The sequence below is a fragment of the Cnephaeus nilssonii genome (genome assembly GCF_951640355.1).
Source record: "Cnephaeus nilssonii genome assembly, chromosome: 4".
Lineage (NCBI taxonomy): Eukaryota > Metazoa > Chordata > Mammalia > Chiroptera > Vespertilionidae > Cnephaeus > Cnephaeus nilssonii.
This window is the reverse complement of record NC_137075.1, coordinates 101994987-102018681: the sequence shown is the minus strand read 5'-3', so window position 1 is coordinate 102018681 and position 23695 is coordinate 101994987. Positions and strand designations below refer to the sequence as shown.

The following is a 23695-nucleotide window of genomic DNA, read 5'->3' as shown; positions in this document are numbered from 1 at the left end:
AAAATTGTAGCATCCACTTAATATCTCACTGGCGTAAGCTCATAAATCCGACCATTATTGCAATCTTGATTTGCATAATGATGATAAAGAAGTAATTGTCAATATATCAAGATTCTTTCTTTTTTTATCCTACTGGAGGATATTTTTCCATTAATTTTTAGAGAGAGGGAAAGACAGAGAGAAACATTGATATCAGAGAAACACATCGATTGGTTGCCTCTAGCAACCCTCCGGGCCTGGGAGGAGTCTGCAACCAAAGTACATGCCCTTGACTGGAACTGCACCAGGGACCCTTCATTCTGCTGGTGGACACTATCAACTGAGCCAAACCAGCTAGGAAAAGATTCTTTCAATGTATAAGTTATTTGCTGTGTTCTCAGTTCCGGTAACTACATCTGTAAATTTGTTTCCAATATTGTTTGACATCATTTTAAATCTCATTATGCTTCCCACAAATGAAGACTATTACATTTATGAGACAGGTTCTATAAGAGAACTTGATTGAAGTAGTTATGAAATAATAACACCTTTAGGTGGCATTCTTTTTATTTCTGTTCTTTTCTTAGGGGCAGGAATAGAATATTACAGACAAGCTATAAATATAAGAAATATTACTAGTAACCATGCTCTGTTAACCATGATTGTTCTCTTTTGATTAGAGAAAGCACGTTCTAATCTGTTTGAGAGTTGTACGCTCTGGGGCATGGGAGCTAACATGGGAATGCAGCTCCCGCGAATGGCCTAGATCAGTGATGGGCAACCTTTTGAGCTTGGTGTGTCAAACTTCGCCAAAAAACAGAGCATAACTCGGGTAGTGTATCACTTTGAGGAAAAAACATTATTTCGCAAATGTTTCATCCTCAGGAGCAGCAAATGTTTCATCCTCGGCATGCGGCCGCCTGAGCGGCCGCGTGTCATCAGAAATGGCTACGCGTGTCAGTGCTGACACGCGTGTCATAGGTTCACCATCACTGGCCTAGATTAACAACTTTTGTTGACTGTATTCTGGTCCCTGCGGCCCCCCCCCCCCCCCGCCCTCTACCAACTCCAGCCCGCATTACAAGTAACTTGTAACCACTGTACCTTGCCTACTTTCCCATGCGTGTAATTTCTACTTTCCCATGGAATCTGTGTCATTCTACCCAACATCAGCAGCTGGCTTATGGGAGAGTAGAGCAGATGTTTGTGGATGACCTGCTGCTCTCCCATTGTGCCCACATGAATGGAATAAACGCCATATAGGAGCCAACCCAGTGTCTGCTACATTCGATCAAGTAGTAACCAGCAGCCTGGACCCATTGGTTGTCCAGTGTCACTTTAAGTAATTTCATAACAGTTATTGGAACTGGATTAATTAATAAAAATGCCAATCAGTACTATTTTTCCCTCTAACATAAGTCCAAATATCTCATTTACTTAAAATTTTAAAAAAATTTTTAAATGAAGACTGAGTTTTTTAATTAACCCAAGTAATACCATTACTAGTTTAGAAATAATTAAAACACTTTTAGTGCATTGGTTGACAGCCTAAATGTTTCAATTCTGTTCTGAGGATACCTGCATATTTGTTCTCTAAATGACTTTCTTGCATGTGCTAATTTAATACTCCTTGCACAGAGAGCTATGTACAATATCTTTTTGATAAAATATTTTCCAGTCCGGCCAGTGTGGTTCAGTGATTGAGCATCAAACTATGAACCAGGAAATCAAGGTTGATACCTGGTCAGGGCACATTCCCGGGTTGGGGGCTCGATCCCCTTTATGGGGCGTGCAGGAGGCAGCCGATCAATGATTCTTTCTCAGCATTGATGTTTCTATCTCTCCCTCCTCCTCCTTTCCCCTCTGAACTAATAAATATATATTTTTAAAAGTAAGTAAATAAAGTATTTTCCAAATATACAGCTTTACTTTGCTCATTTTTCTAGTAAACTACACATTAATGAATGGTCTGTCAAATTGTTTTTTAGGCAGTTGACTGGTGAAGTTCAGATTTTCTAATGTATGAACTATTCACAGTTGATGATGAGAAGAATTTCGGAGCTGAGCTCTCTAGGTAAGACTCCACAAAATAAAAGAAATATGTTGTTATCTAAAAGCAATGGATCAAATTTCTGTAATTTGGCTGATGGAAAGCAATAATTTTTAGAAATGTGGATAGACAAAATTAAAATTAAGTGGTTAATGTTTATTTTTATTGATGTAGGATATATATATTTATAACCTTTATGATTCTTTATATTTTCTATGCCCAGATAGATGTTAAGTTTCATAGGGAGAGGGTCCTAATTTTTGTGTCTTCCAAAGCAGTTAACATGGGGCGTGAGCCACTGGCAGAGTCGTTTAGAATGCAGGGCATAGGGCCGTTTGGAATGGGGGGTATGGCAACAGCGGAATGTGTGGTGCTGAGTCGGTGGGCGTGGAGTCGGTTGGGCGTGGAGGCGTGGAGGCGTGGAGTTGGTGGGTGCGAAGTCTGTGGGTGCGGATTCGGTGTGTGAAGAGTCGGTGTGTGAAGAGTCGGTGGACGTAGAGGCAGTGAACTTAGAGTCAAGTGAACTTAGAGTCGGTGAGCGCGGAGTTGGTGAGTGCAGAGCCTCTTCATATGTAAGAAGGGACTGTCCCTGCCTCCCCCTCGGGGCTGCTGTGAAGAGTGAATGTGCAAGGACAGAGGGCACCCAGTGCAGGGCTGGGGATGGGCAGAGAGACGGTGCCCAGGTGAATCCAGGGTGTGTGAGCCAGCCCTTCCTGCTGCCAGGCCTTGATCAGGACTATGTCCACTGATGGGAGGTCCACGGCTTCCCTTCTGCCAAGAATCTTGGGTTCTGGCCCCTGCAGGAAAAATGAACACGAGATGGAAAAGCAGCAGCTACTGCCCACTCCCCGTCACTAGAACCCATGAGTGGGGCCAGCCTTGGAAAACTGCCCACTGAGAGCAACGGTCACATCCCATGTATGCGTGTTCCCAAACTGTGAAGGCATTCAGGGCAGACTCAGCCCCCTAAGACACCGAGTGGTTCTGGGAGGGCTCCTGGGGCGGGAGCAGAAATGAGGGGAAAGAGCTGAATGGCTCCCCCATGTGTGCTGGGCACTGGGACAGGAGTAAGTCCAGCAGACTCCTCCCGTGAGGGGGCCTGTGAGGGACCCAGCATGTGTCCCACACCCAGCATGTGCCTGACACCCAGAGGCCCATAGTATTGTTAGTTGTGTCTTAGCCCTCATGTCCAGGAAACTGCTGAGAGCTGCCAAGAGCTGTTGGCTTTCCAAGAGGACGTGTGTGAACTGTTCAGATACGAACTGTGTGTTGAACAAAAGCTCACCCGAATAGCCATTTATTTCCAGCACCCAGATCAGTGGAGTGACTATGGAATCGAGAGGCCTAGACTCAGCCCTGAAACGCGGGATACACCCTTAGCCCAATCCCTTCCTTGTAAAGGAAACGGCTCAGCAAGTCCCATGCCTGGTGCACTCGTCCAATAGACAAGGCTGTACATGTCAGACACTCTCTCGCCACGTGTACAACGGATTGGGGCACTTTTAGGGTTATGTTGTGCCCTTCTCTGACTTTCTCTTAGTGGGTTGGGATTGCTGTCTACGCAGTGACCTGCTGACGCTGAAGAGTTGCTTGCTTAGCTCAGCAGCTTGAGTGGGCAACACATAAGGTCCTCAAAACAGACAGGGCCTTCCTGGCGGGGGCCAGTGCCCCAATTGCAGGCTCCATGCCCAGGGGTGGCCAGTGGGAGGCAGCTGATCAATGATTCTCTCATCATTGCTGTTTCTATCTCTCCCTCTACCTTCCTCTCTGAGATAAATCTATATATATATAAAAACCAAGGTGACCAGACGACTGGTCATTAGCTATGACACACACTGACGCCCAGAGGGCAGATGCTCAACACAGGAGCTGCCGAGCTGCTGTCACTTAGTAGTGGGGTTCTCGGGTGATGCACCCGGAACCAGAGAGGAGGGAGACCAGTTCTGGGGTGTGTCACCCGAGAACCACCCTCTCCCAATCTGGGACCCCCTAGGGAGATGTCTGAGAGCCAGTTTCAGCCTGATCCCACAGGCCAGGCCAACGGACCCCAATGGTGCACAAATTCATGCACTGGGACTCTAGTATGTATATGTATACTTAAACAAACAAACAAACAAACAAAACAACAGATAGGGCCTGACTGCTGTGTTGCTTTTCTGTAACAACGGGTGTCTCTGAGTGACTATTGCAAAAAGGGTCTCTACTGGTGTATAGGATGTTGTTTAAGCTGTGCTTTAGGAGTCTCTACAGCCTATGCAAGATATGTTAAACCTGCTGAGGGGCTGCAGAGCTGCCATTCATCATATTACTTGCTTGAAAGCCCTGTGCTGTACGCCACTTTGTTCAAACACCACTCAGAGACTTTGGGCGTCTTCATCACCTAGGTCACTGGGTCAGCGTGTGTTTAGAGCCTGTAGGTCTCCCAGCTGGGCCCTGTGTTGGAGTCACTTCTGTGCAGCTATGTTTTTGGAAGTGAGCAGGTGCATAGAGGCCCTTCATCCTGGGGAATGAGGGTGGGTGCATGGGGGAGGGCCTGTCCAGAGGATGGCATGGGGGCATCCTCACCTCTCCCTCTTTGTGCACTAGGATCGTGGACACATCCCCCAGCAGTTCCTTGAGGAGCTGCTGGGGGACAGCATGGCCCTCGAGGCTGAACACATCCCCAGGATGAACCAACCCGCCCACCTGAGCTGGGAGATGGAGCAGCTGTCAGAAGGTGGGTAGCAGCCCCTGCTGCCTGGGAGCCAGGCAGGTTGCACGTTCTCCCTCATCCAGGGAGCTGAGCCCTTGGCTCTGAATCTCATGTGTGAGCCCATCCTCACCCCAAGTGAATAGGGTTTTATTCAAGGGCCATTTGGAACTGTTTCATTGCAATTCTCCCCAAGGGGAACTTGAAGGGTCTGGTGGCCTTGAAGTCAGGACATGAACTACAAAGTAAGTGTTGCCAGATTTCTCAGCTCCCATGCCAACAGTCCCAGGAGCTTCCAGATGACAGCACGCTGACACCCAGGGGATGTCTTTGATCTGTCATGGGGGTTTGAAAACTCTGCATGGCAGGAGCCTTCCCCAGAGGTCACAAACCTCCAGTATCACTAACCCTGGGCATGATTTCCTCCGTTCATCCCATAATCGGGCAGATGGGTGCAGTCTGTTCTCTGTCTCCCTGGGCAGGGGCTGCTAAGTGTCTCCTTCTCAGGGGAGCCAGGCCTCTTCCCCTCCCTCTTGTGCGTGCCCCCTCACAGCCCCCAGAGGAGGTGTGGGGTTGGCCAGGGGAAGATGGGTGGCGAGGCAGGCAGTGCACTGGCAAACAAGTAACCAGTTCCTGTGCTCAGCAACATCACATGTGCACCTGAGTGCAGGAGGGCCTTGGGCTGGTTTTGTGGGTGGGGGAGATGCTGCTTTTCCAATTCTGATCCACATTCCTAAGCATCATGGGGAGGCTGTTGAAAGCAGCTGGGTATTCCTTCTCTTCAAGGGTTCCCATCGGTTCCAAACCTAAAATCAGTTCATTGAACTCTGAATCTGTGTGAGAAGTCAGTTCTTTCTGTGGTTTGGTGTCTCAGCACTCCTGGGACCAAGGGTGGGCAAATCAGAGATCCCTGCTCTGGGAGTTCAGGTTCATAGGGAGGACACTGCCGCCTGGTGGAAGGCAGGAGTGGTGCCGGCTGGCAGGGACCTCTCAGACCTAATGTTTCTGTGAGAGACCAGGGAGGCTGGGGGGTTGGCCAGCCTCCCTGACTCAGGCACTCTGTGTAGTTTGTGAGCTCTTTCAGGTGGCTTCTTGAGTCAGAAAGGCCTGGCCTTAAGTCCTGGCTCCTCCACCTGTTAGCCAGGTGACCTCTTTTAAACCTCAGGTTTCTTATCTGCAAAATGGGAGTAGTGAAGCTGCCTCACAGGATTCCTATGCGAATCTCATGAGAGGAGACAGTGAAGCGTTAGGTTGTGCCTGGCCCCCGGGGCACCAACAAAGGATGGCTGTCCTCTTCGTCCTTGTTGAATTAAAAGATTCCCATTGCTCCGGATGTTGGGGTGCTTGTGAGCACAGCACCCAGTAGAGAACCATCGGTTGTTTTCCCAGTATACTGTTGTGTCACCTCAAGAGCCTGGGAGGAAATGAGGCTGGTCATGAGCTCCACTGCTGCACTTGGAGGTCCCTCACGATCATTTCCCAGGAGCACAGAGCCGAGGTGTGAGGCACTGAGTGAGTCAGGAGGTGGGCGGGGTGAGTTGCAGGACAGTGGGGACGCATCTAATGCCACAGAACCATCGCTGAAAATTAGCCAAAACGGTAAAACCCGTGTTGTATATATATATGTCACTCCAATCTTCTTACATATGTATTTTTTAATTGATTTCAGAAAGGGAGAGGGAGGGAGAGAGAGAGAGAAACATCAAATATGAACGAGAGTCTTTGATCGGCTGCCTCCTGCATGCCCCATACTAGGCATGGAGCCCTTAACCCGGGCATATGCCCTGACCTTGAATTGAACCATGACCTCCTGGTTCATAGGTTGGCACTCTACCACTGAGCCACGCTGACTGGGCTCACCCCAGTTTAAAAACTGTTATTTTTAAAACGAAGGCTGCAAAGGTGCCACCTGAATGAGCACAGGGTGTGACTGAGTGGCGTTTTCGGCTTTTAGTGTCATTGGTCACCTTGTCAGGATGAGGCCCTTGGTGTGTTTCCATGTGTTGACAGCAGGCGTGTTGGTCTGTGGTGTGTGCAGAGCTGGATTTGGGCCACGGAGGTTCATGTGCTCCACCGCTGAGCTGCCTGCTTCTTGGGGTCTTCAGTCTGTCCTGGCTTCTTGGGTCTGTGCTGCTCTCCTTGGTGGGCGATGGGAACATCCACTTCAGGTGCTGCGGTGACAGCCAGCGTCCCCGCTAGGTGCTTCCAGCCCCGTGGGGGTGAACAGGAAGCAGGTGGGGTGCAGCCCTAGGAGCAGTGCAGTGGGATAAGGCTCCCAGGGCTGAGGATGTGGGCCTGGAGGGACAGGTGAGGGAGCACCCCGACCCCTCATCCATTCATTTACCTACAGTCATGCCCCTGCTTGTGTCAGGAAGGGGCCGAGATCTCCCATTCTTTTCGGGTCTCTGCTTCTTTTCTGTTCTGCGTTCAAGGTGCTTAAAATTAGATTCCCATTGCTCCGGATGTTGGGGTGCTTGTGAGCACAGCACCCAGTAGAAAAGCAAAGGAGGAAATCTGCCTTCCTTTGTCTTTAGCTTATGTTGATCTCGCTTAGACTTTTTCAAGCAATTTAGATATACTGTCTCATTCTTTTTTCAAAGCAATTGTACATGTACAAACTGAAATCTCTGTCCGACGGCCCTGTCCAGGGCTGGTAAGTACTGGGCATGCTTGCCCCAGAGCCTCTACCACCTGCAGACATACTGGTCAATTATCACGCCCCCCACACCCTTAGCTGAGCCACCCAGACCCCCACCACTCTGAGGGCTGGCACAGAAAATGAACGCCATCTCTTTGCCATCTCTGTTAGTCTCTGAAATCCTTGACTTGAGGATCTGGTTAGAACTTGGTAAAAAGTGGTTCCAGCTGTTTTACCATCTTGAGGTTTTGCATTGGCCTCTCCACCGTCACCTTCTTTCTTCTTAAGCTCTGGGTTGCTTCCCTACCAGGCCCCCGCTGAGGCAGCAGAGGGGCCATAACCGCCTGAGGAACCCTCAGGTGCCGACAGCAACAGCACCCTGTGAACAATGGAGGGCACCCAGCCGACCATCCCAGGCCCCTCAGACCTAGGGCTCTGGATGATGGCTGTCTCAGGGCCGGAGGCAGAGAGTGGAAGCCGAGGCCCTGGAATCTGGGCTCTGACTGGACTTTGCTCTTTAGCCTCCAACCGTACCAGACAGTTGAAAAATGAAAAACAGACCCTCGAGGGCACGGCCCAGGAGTTGCGGGGTGGCTCCGTGGCCCTGCAGGAGAGGAGCGTCAAGTCCCCGGAGCTACAGGAGGAGAACCAGATGCTCCGGAAGCAGGTAACCATGGGTGGTGTCTAGAACATACGGGTAAGCAGGTGGCCAGGTGGAGCACCCGGGTGTCGGTGAGGATGCGCAGCTGGGAGAAACGCGGAATGCAGGGCAGCCCCAGTAGCGGGACACGAGTCCTCATGGACCAGAGTCCCTTAGGCAGCATGGCGTGTCCCTGCAGCACAGTGAGCGGACACTATAGACGTCTGTGTGCCCCATTGCCTTCATCTTCATCTGTGACATGGGGTTACTGACGTGCCTCGTGTAGGTGGTGTGAGGATCGTATGAGTTAGTGTGGGTAAAGGGTCCCAGCACATAGTAAGTGCTCACGGAAAGGAGAACAGTGCCCTGTTAGTCAGCACAGGGCGGACCTGGGAGGGAAGCAGTGGTGGAAGCCACGCACGTGTGTGTAGGACCTCGGAGGGGCCGCTTCACGGCTGGGTCTTGGCCCTGCAGATGGAGGAGTTGCAGTTGCAGCTACAGCTGGAAAAGGGCAAGAGCCAGGAGTGGGAGACCCTCACTGAGGAGCTCGTGAACGAACTAGAGCAGCTGCTCAACGAAGTTGGCACCCTGAAGGCGGACAGAGCCCTGCAGGTAGGCGCCCCCTGGCACCCCTGCCTGCAAGGGGGAGCGTCCAGGATCACAGCTCTGTCCTGGTCATTGATCAGTGATTCCTGGGTGACCAGTTTCCTCACTCACCTGCAGCTCAGAGCAGCAATCCTCAGCTGCAGCAGGGGGATGGGGACAGGTATCACCTCCCAGGGACACTGGCCATCTTGTGTTTGATTGACAGGACTTGGGGGAAGAGGGGGAGGTGCTCCTGGCTGTGGTGCAGTGAGGCCAGGAATGCTGCTAAATGTCCTGCAGCCCCTGGGACAAACAAGGATCCCGCTCCATATGTCCAGGGGTCACCCTGAGAACCCTGGCACACCTCCAGGGTGGATCTGCCTGGCACTACAACAAGTGCCATGGAAGGGAGCCCAGCGCTGGGGCAGTGGCTCAGTGACATCAGGCAGGGGCCAGGCTTCCCTCTTCCCGCTCTGCCAGCCTTGGCAGTGACTGTTGTACCTCCCCAAGTGGGCAGGAAGGTTTTTCCTTGAGAAAAGGCCTGTGAAAGTGTTCTGTGGGGTGACACGTTTGGTCTTTGCTTTAAAGTTCGCTCCATGAAATGGACTTTGACACGGGCTGGGTCTTTGGCTCTGCAGATGGCAGAGTTGGAGATGCAACTCCAGATCGAAAAGGAAAATGGCCAGAACTTGGAAGCCATCAATAAAGAGCTGTTGAAAGATCTAAAGCAGGTGCTCGACACTGTAGTCACCCTGAAGATGGAGGCCTCACAGGTAGGCCCTCCAGAGCACATGCCTCCCCTGGTACCCCTGGCTGCAAGGGGGAGCGTCCAGGATCACAGGTGTGTCCTGGTCATTGATCAGTGGTCCCTGCGTGACTGGTTTCCTCATTCAGCTGCAGCTCAGACCAGCATTTCTCAGCTGGGGCAAGGGGATAGGGACAGGTGTTGCCTCCCAGGAACACTGGCCATCTTGGTTTTGATTGGCAGGATTTGGGAGAGGGGAAGGGAGGTGCTCCTGGCTGTCTTGGGTGCATGGTTGTTGTGTAAATATCTGGGTAAATTGGTTGGTAATGTTGTTCAGATATTCTATATCCTTACTCATTGTCTATTCCTCTCTTTTTCAATAGGCTTTTCAAAGTAGTCAGAGAGGGCACCCGATGAGTTTATGCAGAGACAGGGCACAAGTTTCCCAAAAAAGGTCACGTGTATGGAGGGGGCACAGGTGTCAGTGTAGCACCATGTGATAGTCCGTCTATGCTCTGGGCCCTTCCCAGCACAGTTCCTTAAGTGCTGGCTGAACTGTCTTCAGCACAGCTGGGTTTTGCCTGCCCTGAGGGTCCCTGCTATTTTGGTGCCTTCAACTTGCCCTGCTCTTGGCCCCTCACTGCTTTTGGGGGTGCGGGGATGCAGAGTCTTTGACTCCCAGGACCTGCACCCGATGAGGCATCATCACCTTTTCCGTCCTGGCAGGTGGATCCTTCCTCCAAGAACCAGCAGGAGGCCAAGGACAGGGAGCTGGAGGAGCTGTACGAGCTGCTGGGGCAGCTGATTGAAGCCCATGAGGCCCTGCTGCAGGACCACGGGAGCCTGGGGGCGCTCCATGAGCACCTGTGTGGGCAGTACCAGGCCCTCATGGAGGAGCACAGCCGCCACAAGACCCTGCTGCGTGGTTCTCTAGAAATGGAGAGCAAGGCGTTCAGACTCAGGTGGGTGCCGGCAACTGTTGGGGTGACTAGTGAGCTCTGCAGGCCTTATGCTTCAGGCCCTAGAAGGGTAATATGCTAATTAGTCCAACCAGACATCCTCCCGGATGTCCTGAGAAAGCCGGGGCCTGAGCAAAGCCGCCGGGGTCCCGGGTGCCTGCAGCTGCCCAGAGGGATGGAAACCAGGGTTCTGGGCTCCTGCGGCTCGCTGGAGGAGGGAAGCCTGGATCCTGGGTGCGGTAGCTGAGGCAAAGACTTTTAGGGGCATTCAGGCAGGCAGGAGAGGAGTTAGGGGCAATCAGACCAGCTGGGGAGCAGTTAGGGGCAATAAGGCAAGCAGGCAGAGGTGGTTAGGGACAATCAGGCAGGCAGGCAGAGGTGATTAGAGGCAATCAGGCAGACAGGCAGAGTGTTTAGGGGCGATCAGGCAAGGAGGAAGGGAGCGGTTAGGAGCCAGCAGTCCTGGATTGCGAGAGGGATGTCCAAGGGGTCTGAGATTGGAGAGGTTCCAGGCTGGGCTGAGGGACCCCTCCGCCTCCTCCCCCTTCACAAATTTCGTGCACCGGGCCTCTCGTGATATACTTAATGTCTGCTCACATGTGGAAGGTTTGTGCAAGTGGAATCTGACTGGCTCTGAAGGAAGAGTTCATTGTCCTTCTGCCGGTAGCTCCTTGCTTGGTAGACCTCCTGTGTTACTCAGTGGTTTTGCTGGTTGCACAGATAGCTGGAGCCCTTGGTCTGTCTGCAGCAGGGCTGCAGTGTGGGAGGTGGATGTGCCTGGAGCCCATGCTGCTGACCCTGTGTTCATTTCACTTGACGCCTGACTGGCACCCTCACTACTTTGTTCCCAGCACACATTTCCTGGGTGTCAAGCCTCGTCCCGGAGACTCAGTGGGGAGTGAGACTCACAGTTTCTGCCTTGCTGTAGGGTGGTTACCAACGTTTGGAATGTGCTTGATCCGTGTGCTTTCTAGGACACAACAGGGAAGCAGGAGTTGGGAACCCTAATGGTCCATGCCCGATTTGTCAACCCTGGATGACTTTTTCCAGAATCGTTAACCTGGATGAGAAAGATCACTGCCCTGAAAGCCAGGCAGATCCCCCACCCCCACTTGCCACTACCCACGTCGGGGCAGCCTCCACCTGTGGCTAAAGGCCACAGGACGCTTGTCTTTCAGCAGCTGTCACTGCCGGTTTCCAAGTCTGAGTCCCCCCAAGTCTTGGCTCCAGGTGGATGGTACTAGTACAGCTGATGGGGGTGGTAGAGTGGAGGCGGAGGGCTGCAGACAGAGGCTGCAAACCCTGGAACCCTGGGTGGTCTCTGTCAGCCTGTCTCTGGATGTGAAAAAGTCAGGAAGGTGGTCTGGATACGGATTTGTCTGTGTGGGATGAGTGAAAGGGGATGACTCACGAGGAGCTGCCGAGTCACCCTGAACAGGGGAGGATCCAGCAGGTGGGAGGGACAGCCATGGGCTGGTCAGGGACTCCCCCTTGTTCTCTGCAGCCCTCCAGAGAGGCTGTGCGGGACCCTATAAATACTGAGGCAGGGAGAAAATAAAAGCCTTGAGCTGATGGGGATCTGAGGAAGAGTGAAAGTGTGGACTGGGGTGCCTGGAGGAGCAGGGTGTGAGTTTGCACGTGCCTGTGTGCCACTGGCCCCTGGCAGCTGCTGGGGCCCCAGCAGGCAAGCCTCTGGCCCCCATGCTGCCTGGCTCAGCACAGGGAGACTCTGTTCACGAGGTGGGTGGTGGGCTCATCTGGCTCCGGTGAGGGGGGGTCAGCTGTCACGTGGGTAGAATTCCCTGAATATGTGCTAGTTTCTTTGAGACGTGCGAGTTCAGAAAACAGTGTTGGTGTTCCCAGCGGGCTAACGGAGAGAGGCTGCTTAGACTGGGACTGGAAGGGACCCTGGAGAAGGGTCGTGTGGGAGGAGGGACACTCAGCTCCCGGGCTGGAGGAGACCCGTGTCCATCCCCGCCTCCCTCAGCTCTGCAGAGAGAAGCCGCTCACAGAGGCGGTGCAGTCTCCTGTCTGTGGGTGCCTAGCGGGTGTGTTTCCCTCCTCAGGGAACAGGACCAGCTCCAGCACGAGACAGCACTGCAGGAGCTGAGGAACCTCCTGAGCACCGAGAGGGAGGCTCTGAAACAGCAGCAGGAGTTGAACGCCCAGGCTGCTCAAGAGAAGCAGAGGCTGCAGCAGGAGGTCCATAGGTAACCGCCTCTGCCCCTGCTGTGGCATCTGCCAGGTTTCATTCAGATCAGCTCACTCAGCACCCACTGAGCTAAGCTCAAGCGAGTCTCCTGGTAATGGTGTATCTTTCCCATCCCTGTCACGGTCACAGCTGGACGGTCACAAGGTAAAGGCACGCCAGCTGGCTGGATGGAAGGATAGCAACACTGGGATGCTGCATTGTCTAGGCTTGGATGGCCTCCCCTCCCACCTTGATGATGGTGATGACTGTATTGGGCATGGGCCCCTTCATCCTCTAACAGCAGCCATCCCGTGAGGGAGAGACGCTCGGTCCTCGGCATTCATGCATTCCCTACTGGTGAATTCACCCCCTCGCTGAAATGCACTTGAACCCCCAAATCGGTAGTCGTGGCCTTTCATGGGCCAGTCCAGACTGTGAGATACTGGAGTCGCCTGATGGGCACGTTTGCAGATGAAGTTGAACAAGACCTTTGGCTCCTGCCTTGTTTCAGCTCTCACACTGCAAACCAGTGTCCCTTCAGTGGTCCATTGAGTGCCATGGAGTTCTATTTTTGTGCTTTTTGGTGGTGACATCGCTGTTTGAAATGGACCCCAAATGGAGTGCTGAAGTGCTGTCTAGTGTCCCCAAGTGCAAGGCTGCGCTGGGCCTCATGGGGAATAAAGCAGCGGCACATGAGGCTCATTTTGGGCCCGAATGTGGTGCTCTTGGCTGTGAGTATATTACACAAGGCGTCTTGACGACTTGATCCATTGACAAAAATGTGACCAGAGACTCACAGGAACCAGCGGGGACAGATTCAGTATCCACTAAATGAGTGTTCTCGGTGGCTTGATAGGACATTATACCGTGAATCATGAGAATTGACTGCACTATTGTTATTCCTTTTCTTAAAAAAAAAAATACACACCCTCTGAGAGCTGTGAGCTGAGAGTCAAACCCGGGATGCCAGGTCATCCTTTTTTTAATTTTTCTTATTTTAATCCTTACCCCAGGATAATTTTTCCATTGACTTTTAGGGAGAGTTAAAGGGAGGGAAGGAGAGGGGGAGAGAGAGAGAGAAACATCGATGTGAGAGTGTCACATCTCTTGGATATCTACAGCACACAACCCAAGTACACTGGGGAACAAACCCGCAACCCAGGTCTGTTCCCTGGACTGAGACTTGAACCCATGACCCTTCTGTACATGGGCTGATGCTGGAACGGCTGAGCCACACCTGCCAGGGCCTTTTGTTTATGCTTTCTCCCCACCCTCTGAGGAGCTAGATATTTGAATGTTGATGTGAAACTTAAAATTTTTAAATATTAATGAACTAATTAATTTACATTGAAAAAGACAGGTGATGGGGGCCAAACAGGACACATCTGTGTTCAAATTGAGTCCATGAGCCTATGGTCATGTGAGTGTTCTGGTATAAATCTTTCCCTGGAATCCAGTCGGGCAGTTATGATGACGACGACGACGATGATGATGATGATGATTTCAGTGGATTTACATAACACTCCTGAATCTCATATTTTACTTGTCTCAGGAGTTGGAATTAGAAAGGGACTTGGAATTGGGGAGAAGAGCTGGGCATGTTTTATATAGATTTAGAGCAAAACCGTTCTGATTCCACGTATTTCAAAGGCATTTCAGCCAAAGAACCCTTTGTTCCAAGTCGGCAGGTGTGCCCAAGCCTCCATGGGAAGAACTCTCACAGGGTGCTCTATGGGAAGGATTGAAGTGGTGTCCGAGCCTGCCTGTCCTGCCTCCCCCAGCCCACAGTGGGCAGCTGGGCTAGCCTCCTAGAACCCCAATGGACACAGTTTGAAAACCGCTGATTTCAATCCTCATTCACACACGGGAAAAACGGAGGCCCAGAGAGGTTGTGGTTTTGATGAAGGTGCACACCGGGGACGGAGGCTGGGAGTGCTCCTCAGCTTTGGTCCTGTGGCTCTCCACCCCCAGAGTCCAGTTTTGGAACCGGCTGGTGGAGGGGGAGCAGAAGGAGCTGCGCAGTAAGAGCAAAGACATGCAGGCGTCCCTGGAGCAGCTGCAGCAAGAAGTGCGGCTCTGGCAGGCCCGCTACGAAGGGGCCCAGGAGGACCTGCAGAGAATGGAAGGCTCCCTGAGGAAGCTCCACAGCCAGTGCGAGGTGAGGCCCGGGCTGGTGGGCTCAGGACACCGGGCCTGTGCCCTGGGCGACAGCCTTGGCTCAGCCAGGTCGGAATGGGTCCTCACTGGCGTCTGTGCTCAAAGACTGTGTGTGAATGTCACACCGAGGCCGAGAGGAAGCCAGGGGCAATTAAAGGGGACAAACCCCATGACTGGTGGGGTTGCGTTAGAAACACCTTTCACCTGACCTTTGGTTTTTGCAGGGTCGGGGTGGTGCATGGAAACAGCCAAGTACTGTTTTATTTCCGAACCCTCAGCTGAGCACCTTGCTCTGTGCTCCCCCGTGTCCTCTCATTTAATCTGTGCAATGATGTTGTGAGCTGGGGTATCCATCCTCGTCCCTCTTAAGTAGTGGGTTGCAACCCAGTTTGTCTGAAGCCAAAAGTTGCTATTCTAGAACAGGAGCAGACCAACCTCAGCCCAAAATTCATTTCCAGCCCCTACCCCATGTGTTTCTATGTCTGTGAAAAAAGAATATTTTAAATATATATATATATATATATATATATATATATATAGATATATATATATAGATATGTAGATATATATAGATAGATGGATATAGATATAGATATAGATATAGATATAGATATAGATATTTAATTTTATTGATATCAGCGAGAGGAAGGTAGAGGGCGAGAGGGATCGAAACATCCATAATGAGAGAGGATCACTGATGGCCTGCCTCCTGCAGACCCCTCCTGGGGATCAACCCCACAACCTGGGCAGGTCCTTGACCGAGCATCTCACCAGGGACCTCATGGTGCCTGGGAGGATCCTCCACCAACTGAGCCACAAAGTCGGACAGCTTATTAATAAGATGTTCTACATTGTTTTTTAAGATTGTGATTAAGGCCTCAGAATCTTTTGTCTATTTTGCACTTGCGGCACATCTCCGCTCAGACCGGCTGGGTTTTTAGTGCTCGGTGGCCACAGGAGGGCCGTGGTTGGCTGATTGGACGGTGCACTTGGTTGTCCCCATGTCATTGGCTGTGTTGGTCATTCCCACTGGCGTAGATCATACCGCAGTGGCCTCTTTGAGCACGTGGCCTGTTTCTTCTTTGGGGAACAGATTCCCAGCAGTGGAATCACAGGGGCGCATGGTGTGGGAGACATTGTTGCCCTGTGTTTTAGATGCTGTCCTCTGAGAAGGAGAACTTAGAAGAAGCACAAGATAACCTGAGAAGCCAGATTGAGACACTGACGGACAGGAACAGGAAGCTTCTATCAGAGAATGAGGACCAGGCTCGGCTCATGTAAGTGGTGTGGGCTGACCTGTCAACAAAGGGGTCCTGGCTTCCAGCTCCACGCCTAGGCCTTGGCCTTCTGGGCAGAGCCGCGGGCACACTGGTGTCCCAAGGACAAGGGACAGACCATCTTCCCAGTGCATCCTCCTCTCGTTTTCCTGGAATGGTTCTCGATTTCTGTAAGTAGGGGTGGTTGGCTTTTCAAAGATACTGCCCACTGCCAGACGGTTCTTCATCTGCTTTTGAATTGCAGTTCAATTTAAAAACTATGACAGCGGTAAAGAGAGGTGCCTAGGGGAGGAATTCAGATGGTGGGCTGAGCCGTTTCTGTGTGTTTTCCCTTAACAGGCTGGAGAGAGGGTCGTTGGTGCACCGTGGTTGTCCTCCCTCTGCCAACAGGACACATTCCTGGCTTTGGCATAGGCCTGCGAGGTGCACAGAGCCAGTGTCCTGGTGGCCAGGAACTAGTAGGCATGATGGGATGTGAGCAGAGCTGTGTGCACAGCAGACAGATGTTGAGGAGCTTCATAGAAGCCTAGAAGGAAACATGGTGGTGGGAGTTGGGGTGCTGCTGCTGACCCGGATGAGGACAGGGCTGGCCAGTGGGGGGACGTGAAGGTGGAGCACCGGTGGCCTGGGTGCAGGGAAGGGTCAGGCAGTGGCAGGAGGGAAGGCGGCAGCAGGTGGTAGCCAGCTGTGGAAGGCGTCCATGCCCGGCTAAGCAGTCGGGTTCACAGGGAAGTGAGTGTTGATGGGAAGCTGGCCTATAGGCCCAGGAGCTGCCAGAAAGGAGAGCAGGAGGAAGAGCCTTGGTGATGGAAGCCTTGTGGTTGGAAGTCAGGTAACCCGAGATGCATCTTGTGGGTCCAGGGTGGTCTTCCCCACTCAGTGCCGTGCTGCTGGACTGTCCTTCCTTGAGGTCAGGAATAGCTGGCCATGTGGGACAGAGGGACATGGTCACAGTGAACATGGGGGCACTGTCCCAGCTCCCCGGGGTCACGGTGCTGCTTTACTATTCTCTCAGATTCTTCTGCTCATCTACAGGTGGTTGGCCACCTACCCAGGATGCTTACATGGAAAGCCACACTGTAGTTTTGGGGTAGAAATGACTGTGGCCTGAAGTTGGCTCTCTGTAATGCAGTGGGTAAAAATGACCAGCAGAGGTTGGGCAGGTGCCAGCTAGAATCATCCGGGCCTGGTGCCCAATGGTTTTTCATTAGACAGTGTCTGTAGGAGGCCAGGTAGTTGTCAGGCTTGCTGAGCCTGCTCTGAGCAGAGTGTTATCCAGTCCTGGGAGGGTTGTGGTGCTGCCCTGCGTGAGTTTGTGCGCCTAGGGGTGGAGGGTTGGTCAGAGCCCTAGGGGAAATGCTCTAGCATAAGGCCAAGCAGCACGGCTGTGGGAAGAGAAGAACACAGACTAGAAGAACAGTGCCTAGGGCGCTGGGAGCAGAGCAGGGTGGTCCAGTGGTTTGAGAACCATCACTTCTTACGGGATGTTTACTTCACGGTGAACTCGCAGAAATGTCCTTGTGCTGACGGAGTCTGAGCAGCTGCCTCGATCCAGAGGACTCATTTTCTAGCGAGGAAACTAGGGTCTGAGCTGTCAAGGACCACAGTTTCCGACCCTGAGTTTCACATGGTTCGGGGCTTGCTCTCCTGAGATGACGTTCAGCCTGATCCTCGGTGCTTCGGGTCTCCTCACCTGTTAGGGTGCCCGGACCCACGTCACATGCTTCCATCCTCACAGTCCCGACTCCGCGATCAGAAAGGCCATGAGCACCGTGATGTCCGAGTCCCAGGAAAAGTGCCGGTCCTTCTGGGCCAGGTCCCAGGCTGGGCCGATGAGGCAATTTGCGTGTTTTATTTTAAAAACCAGATTGTTTTTCTTTCTCCTCTATTTACAGAGAAAAAGTAAATTTCTCACCAACAGTAAAAGTGGAGGAGGAGGGAACAGTAGTGGATTCCTGCGAGTCCCAGGCTCCGGTTCACAAGAAGTGAGTTGATTTAATGGCAGTAACTTAAGCCCAGAACAGAGAGCTTGCCCTTTCACGAGTGGGGAAAGCTGTGGCCATCTAGATCCGGGACCCGTTTGTTGGCCCGCACCTTCCCCTCTATGGCAGGTCCAGAGTGGGCTCTGTGTGAATTCACTGCAAGTTGTGTTCTATCCCCTGTGCCCCACATACAAAGATCATGGTGCTAGCGAAGAGCTCCATCCTTCTGAACCCCAAATTAATAGCCACCTGCCCGGCTGGAGGGACAGTGAGGTTGGCAGTGTCCTAAACCTCTACTTCTAATAGGAAAAAGCGCTGGATGCGAGCTAGAGCAATCGTCAAATTCTTCAAACGCAAAAACAGCGATTCTAGAAAACCAGCCAAGCCGAACCCCGACAGTCCTCCCGAGCCCGTGGAGGCCACGCCATCGTGCTCGAAGTGGTTGGAAGAGCGAGACACCCACAGTGTGCCTGTGGGAAAAGGTAGGAGGGGTGACTTGGCTGCAGGCGGGAAATGAATGGGAGGCCTCAGGTCTCCTTCGTGGACAGGGCAGCACCAACCAGATGGCGTGCTGGGTGAGCACACGTGTGTAAGAGCCTGAAGGGGGTGTGCTCCCCGCCTTAGATATGTGAACAACCAGATAGAAAATATAAGCCCACTGCAATTTAAGCCCACTGCGAATATAAGCCCAAAGTCAGTGTTGGGGCAGTTTCATCCCAGAACAATTTAGTTCCTTTAGCATGAGACCCTCACCCATCACATACAGGTGGTGGGTCCTGGAATGTTCATAGCAGATCTCCATACAGTCACCACAGAGAGGGCTCAAGAGTGTATGTTTTTGGGGTTCCTTGTATCTTCCAGGCCTAGGATAAGCCACTTCTGGAGGGAGATCCTAGTGCATTTAGCATGTAGTGGACATGTGCAAGGTCTTCAGCAAGGTCTCGGGGGCTCTGATCTTTCCGACCCTCTGAATAGCAGGTGCGGTTCTCTTCTCCCACCTTCCTGGCCTTGAGTCCTCCCACCAGAGGGCGCTGTACCTGTCAATTTAGGGCTGTGGATGGGCATGAGCCAGAGGTTCCACAATGGATTTCTAGTTGCATGTGCTGCATGTGTTTCATCAGATCTGAGAGCTGTCAGTTAGAAGCTGCACGATTATGTGCCCATAAAAAGAAATGAATGGGTGGTGGCAGTGACGATTTTGTCAGAATTGCCACCTAGCTGACAGTGACTGTGAGAGATGCTTGAAGCTGCATCCTGATTTCAGAGATGTGAGGTTTGGGGGTGAAAATGTGCATCTTGCAATCGATTAAACAAAGCCCTCATCTTAAAGGTGGCTTCCTTTTAATTCACTTTTAAATATCATTGTGTACATTATTTGCCTGTAAACCTGCCAAGCATGCCTCCTGAGAAAGCTAAATGTTATGAAGGACACTAGGGCTTTCTGGGGACCAGGGCCGTGCCTGAGACTCGTGTGCTCTCAGAGGCGGGTATTACAGCACCTGACAGGACCCAGGGCCTCTGACAAGCCGCCTTCTGAGTGTGACATGTGCACAAGCCTCTTCGGGTAGCATTCACCACTTCAAGTCCTGGTGTGGCACTCAAGATGCAAAAGTGAAGTGTGCACACGCATGCCCACTGTGTGCGTGCATTCCCATTCTTTACAGCAGGTGAAATGCTCACGTGCAAATAGTGAAGCTTGCTAACATTTGTTTTATCTAGAGGGGTTCTGTTGCCTCAAGATTTCATACAGGCTCCTTAAATGTTGTGACATTTATCACCTCAACTTGTGTTAAATTGACTTAATGAATATAATCAGCCTAATTGAGTGAGCAAACCTTTCAGAGAAAAAATGCTTGACTGATCCAAACGGTCGTTTGGCCCCATGAATGAGCGGTCAGTGGTAAATATTAGTAACGGCAGCCGTGCAATGGTGCTTCCTCGCTCAGCACCCTTTAGGTAGTTGACCTGCTTTATCTATCGCCTTTAGGTCTAACTGCCAGGTGAGGTAGGCATGATTCCTATCCCCTTTTCAGAGCTGGGAAAGGGAGGTTTGACAGGGCTAAGCACTGGCCCAGAGAATAAGTGGTGGAGCTGGGTTTCAAACCCAGGTCTGACGGATTATGGGGCTTGAACTTTAACCCCTGTGAGCACTGCCTGCACTTCAAGCTGCTTTGGTCCCTGAAGATGCTGAACCAGCCTGGGCCCCTGCATTGAGTAGTCAGTCCTTATCCTGCGGTGTGAGCTGTGGTCAGCAGGTGGCGCTGTGAGGAAAGAAGTAACAGAGGTTCCTCTATGGACTTGAACCCTCAATCAGAAATCATCGGGTCAATCAGTTATGTTCATGTCCATGTACATGACATGCTCAGAAAGTTAGACCAATTGTCTGCTCTGATAAGATTATAAATTAAAGGTCATGAAGGGTAGGTTTAGAGTAGAGGATTGTAGGGATCTAAACAGGAATATTTTTTTCAAAATATATTTTTTATTGATTTCAGAGAGGAAGGAAGAGGGAGAGAGAGAAACATCAATAATGAGAAATAAATATTGATTGGCTGCCTCCTGCACTCCCCGTCCTGGGGTTTGAGCTGCATCCCAGGCATGTGCCCTTGGCCGAAATGAAACCTGGGACCCTGTAGTCCACAGGCCTAGGCTCTATCCACGGAACGAAACCAGCTAGGGCTAAATAGGAATAATTCTTGATGTTGAGGGTGTTTGGGCATCCAAAAGAGGTAGAGCCTTATCTGTTTTGGCAGAGGTAGGTACTCTCATTATTTTCAAACTTATCCTCTCTAAGAGGTTATGTTAGATGTATAAGAATTATTAGCGAGCCCTGGCCGGTTTTAGCTCAGTGGTTAGAGCGCCGACGCACGGAACGAAGGGGCACAGGTTTGAATCCTGGTCCAGGACATGTACCTCGGGTGCAGGTTTGATCCCAGGCCCCAGTTGGGATTCATGCGAGAAGCAACCAGTGCATGTGTCTCTCTCACATGGATGTTTCTCTCTCTGTGTGTCTCTCTCTCTGTGTCTCTCGCCCTCTCTCTTTCTCTGTCTCTCTCTCTCCTCCCGCCTCTTCCACATTCTCTCTAAAGATCAACGGAAAAAATATCCTCCAGTGAGGATTTAAGAAAAAATTATTAGTGAATAGTGGAGGTAGACAATTTTACTACAGAAACATACCATGAAGTGTTCCAAGCTCTTTGAAGAGGAGCAGGAGTTAGTTGTGTGTGAGCCTAGGTGTCAGGGAGCCTGTCATTAAAGTGGATGAGTAAGCCCAGCTGGTGTAGCTCAGTTTGCTGAGTATCGTCCCATGAAACGGGATGTCACGGTTCACTTCCTGGTCAGGGCACGTGCATGGGTTGCGGGCTCGATTCAGGAGGCAGCCAATCCATGATAGAAACATCATTGATCTTTCCGTTTCTCTCTCCCTCTCCCTTCCTCTCTCTGAAATCAATAAAAACATATTTTTAAAAAAGGATGAGTGAGAAAAGCCAAGTCCTAAGTTAACAAACAGCCTTATTTAATAATTTAACACATTGAAACTGAAAAATCGTCCACCCCATCAGCTCCTAGAGCAATAGAGACTTCTCCTCACGTGCTAAGTAAAGCATTGGCACAAGGGTGCCACTGAATTAACAAAACGGAGTCGGAGCCTCAATGATTCACCGAGTCCTGATTCTGGTTGTGCCGTGGGTATTATTTCCATCTCTCCTGGGCTGGGCAGGATTCTGATTACCAAGTACGTTTAGCCAATGTAGGGTCATTTGTTATTATTCAGTTCATTGATTGGCTGTTTTGTGTTGTTTTCTTTTTCCCTTCTTCTCTTGGGTTATCTGGGGATAACACTTTAGCTGCTCCGCCCAAAAAGAACAGAAAGAAGAAAAAAGACAAGTCACCAGCGGCCCGCCTGGCTTGGTTGCAGCACCTTCAGTTCTGGTCATCCTCTGACATCCCATCCCCTTCCAAATAGGCTCTCCCTCTTGCAAACACTAGATATTCCTTTCCCTTTACTACTTCCTCACCAAATACCCTCCCTAATTTATCAAACAAACAAACAAAAAAATCATCCAAAAAAAAAAACACCCATAAAAAACCACCGGTGACCCGTACCGAAAAGCCAGAGGACCCGTAGTGGCCCCCTCCTCCTGACCCCAAAGCAGCTCCCGAGCCTTCAAACTACCAGCGTGCCTTCTGAGGACAACGGCCTCCTCTCCTGTCTGCTTCCGGTGCCTGCAGCGGCTGTAGAACGAGGAAAGAGGTTCCCGGGCTGCTTCCATTTGTTCTGTTAGTGACAACGCTGTGCCAGCCCTAAGGGTCACACACCACATGTGGAACTCCGTCTGGTCCTCCAGCCACTGGTATCATTCGAACAAACCCACTGTGGCCTGTGGATGCTCACAATGCAGTGACAAACCGACTTCCCAGAGGCAGACACTATGTGAGCATGCCCCTTAGAACACGTGTTAGCTACATCACCTCCATTAAAGTGTGTGTGTGCGGGTGCGGGTGAGCAGATACACACACGCACGCACTCTCTCAGGGCTGGGCCCTCGTGGTCCGGAAACTCGACTCCCTTTCCCAGAAGCCTGGTGGTCCCAGGGGAAGCCCAGACCAGCCAGACTCCAAAGACCTTGAGGTCCTGGGTGGACCCTGGAGTCAGGCTCACTGTTAACCCAGAGCGTTGCCAAGCCAGGCCTGGGCCCCACGTCCTGCAGGCCAGGGTGGTCTTCCAGGCAGGTGGCCTCAGGCTTTGCCTCTCTCCAGCTGGCTCCTGGGGCCACAGGGGGACCTGCCTCCCCTGCTCACTTTTCTATAAACACTGGGTCTGCCCGGCCTGGGTGATGGGGCAGAGAAAAGCCCTGCCCGCCCCCTCCCAGCAAGTGGCCACAGTGTGCAGAGGGAGCGTGTGCAAGAGGCAGGTGCAGCCTGATTGGGAAGTGGCTGCAGTGCCCCAGTGTGCCCCATGGAGCTGAGACTTTTATTTATTGTTTCTGAGTGACTTCCTGGGGTAGAAACCACATTTAATATATTACATACATGTGTTCAGCCTCGTGAAATATGTGCTTTGAGGTGTCCCCCAAATATATGTACTACAGGGTGTCCCCCAAATGTAAGCACACTTTCACAGCTGATAACTCAATTTTCACTCCATTTCAGGGTTATAATTGTATTTAATAAACCAAAACTTAAATATTTAACTTACCTGCTTAGTGACTTCTTTGTTCATCCGTCAGTCGGTTTCTTTCGTTGGTCTTGATATTATTTAGCTTGTGTGGGGGTGCCATGAACTAAGAAAAGTGAGGAGGAGGGGGAATTCTTTAACTAACCTGCCTATTAGTGACTTTTTTGTTGCTGAATTTCATTGGCTAAATCTTCAATTAAAGGTTGGTATTTTGTACACTTCAGGCCCAAGCAAGCGCTACTAACTTCATCTGTCAATCTGTTTCTTTTGTTGGTTTTGATATTATTTAACGCTGAGAATAAGGCCTCACAAAAGTATGTAGAGGGAAAAATTGTGAGTAAAGCCATTGCTATATTTTTCAGGGTGCTAAAAGTGTCTGGTAGTCGGTTCCAGGCACTCCAAATTTCCTGTTCGTAGTGGCACTCCTCTTGATTCTCCAAGCGGCACCTTTCCAGATTCTCAAGCTTTGACCTCAAGTCGACAAACACCTGAGCCCAGATACTGTCTTGAAATTCTGCAAGTTGCATCTCCAAATCATCAATTTTCATCCATTGGAAACCATTTAATTCCAAACTACTGTAGATTACTACATCAGGATACTTAATTATTTTCATGGTCTGTTCT

At 51.2% G+C, this 23695-nt stretch overlaps 1 protein-coding gene across 1 annotated transcript; it reads left to right on the top strand.

The window, feature by feature from the left end:
• Nucleotides 1–1965: 1965 nt before the first annotated feature.
• On the top strand, nt 1966–23034 carry LOC307098321 (uncharacterized protein). Its single transcript, XM_079769010.1, has 12 exons — nt 1966–2053; nt 4616–4745; nt 7878–8023; nt 8471–8608; nt 9220–9354; nt 10053–10288; nt 12352–12495; nt 14448–14634; nt 15789–15910; nt 17806–17895; nt 18199–18374; nt 21741–23034. The coding sequence occupies exons 2-12, from the start codon at nt 4667–4669 to the stop codon at nt 21857–21859; spliced, it is 1572 nt and encodes a 523-aa protein (XP_079625136.1). The 5' UTR covers nt 1966–2053; nt 4616–4666; the 3' UTR covers nt 21860–23034.
• The last annotated feature ends 661 nt before the right edge of the window (nt 23035–23695 follow it).

Bases quoted from the DNA above. Each gene is read 5' to 3' on its own strand.
- LOC307098321 (XM_079769010.1), top strand. From the start codon at position 4,667: ATGGCCCTCGAGGCTGAACACATCCCCAGGATGAACCAACCCGCCCAC. The intron at 8,609-9,219 runs GTAGGCGCCCCC...TTGGCTCTGCAG, and splicing joins AGGCGGACAGAGCCCTGCAG to ATGGCAGAGTTGGAGATGCA. The intron at 17,896-18,198 runs GTGAGTTGATTT...TACTTCTAATAG, and splicing joins CAGGCTCCGGTTCACAAGAA to GAAAAAGCGCTGGATGCGAG.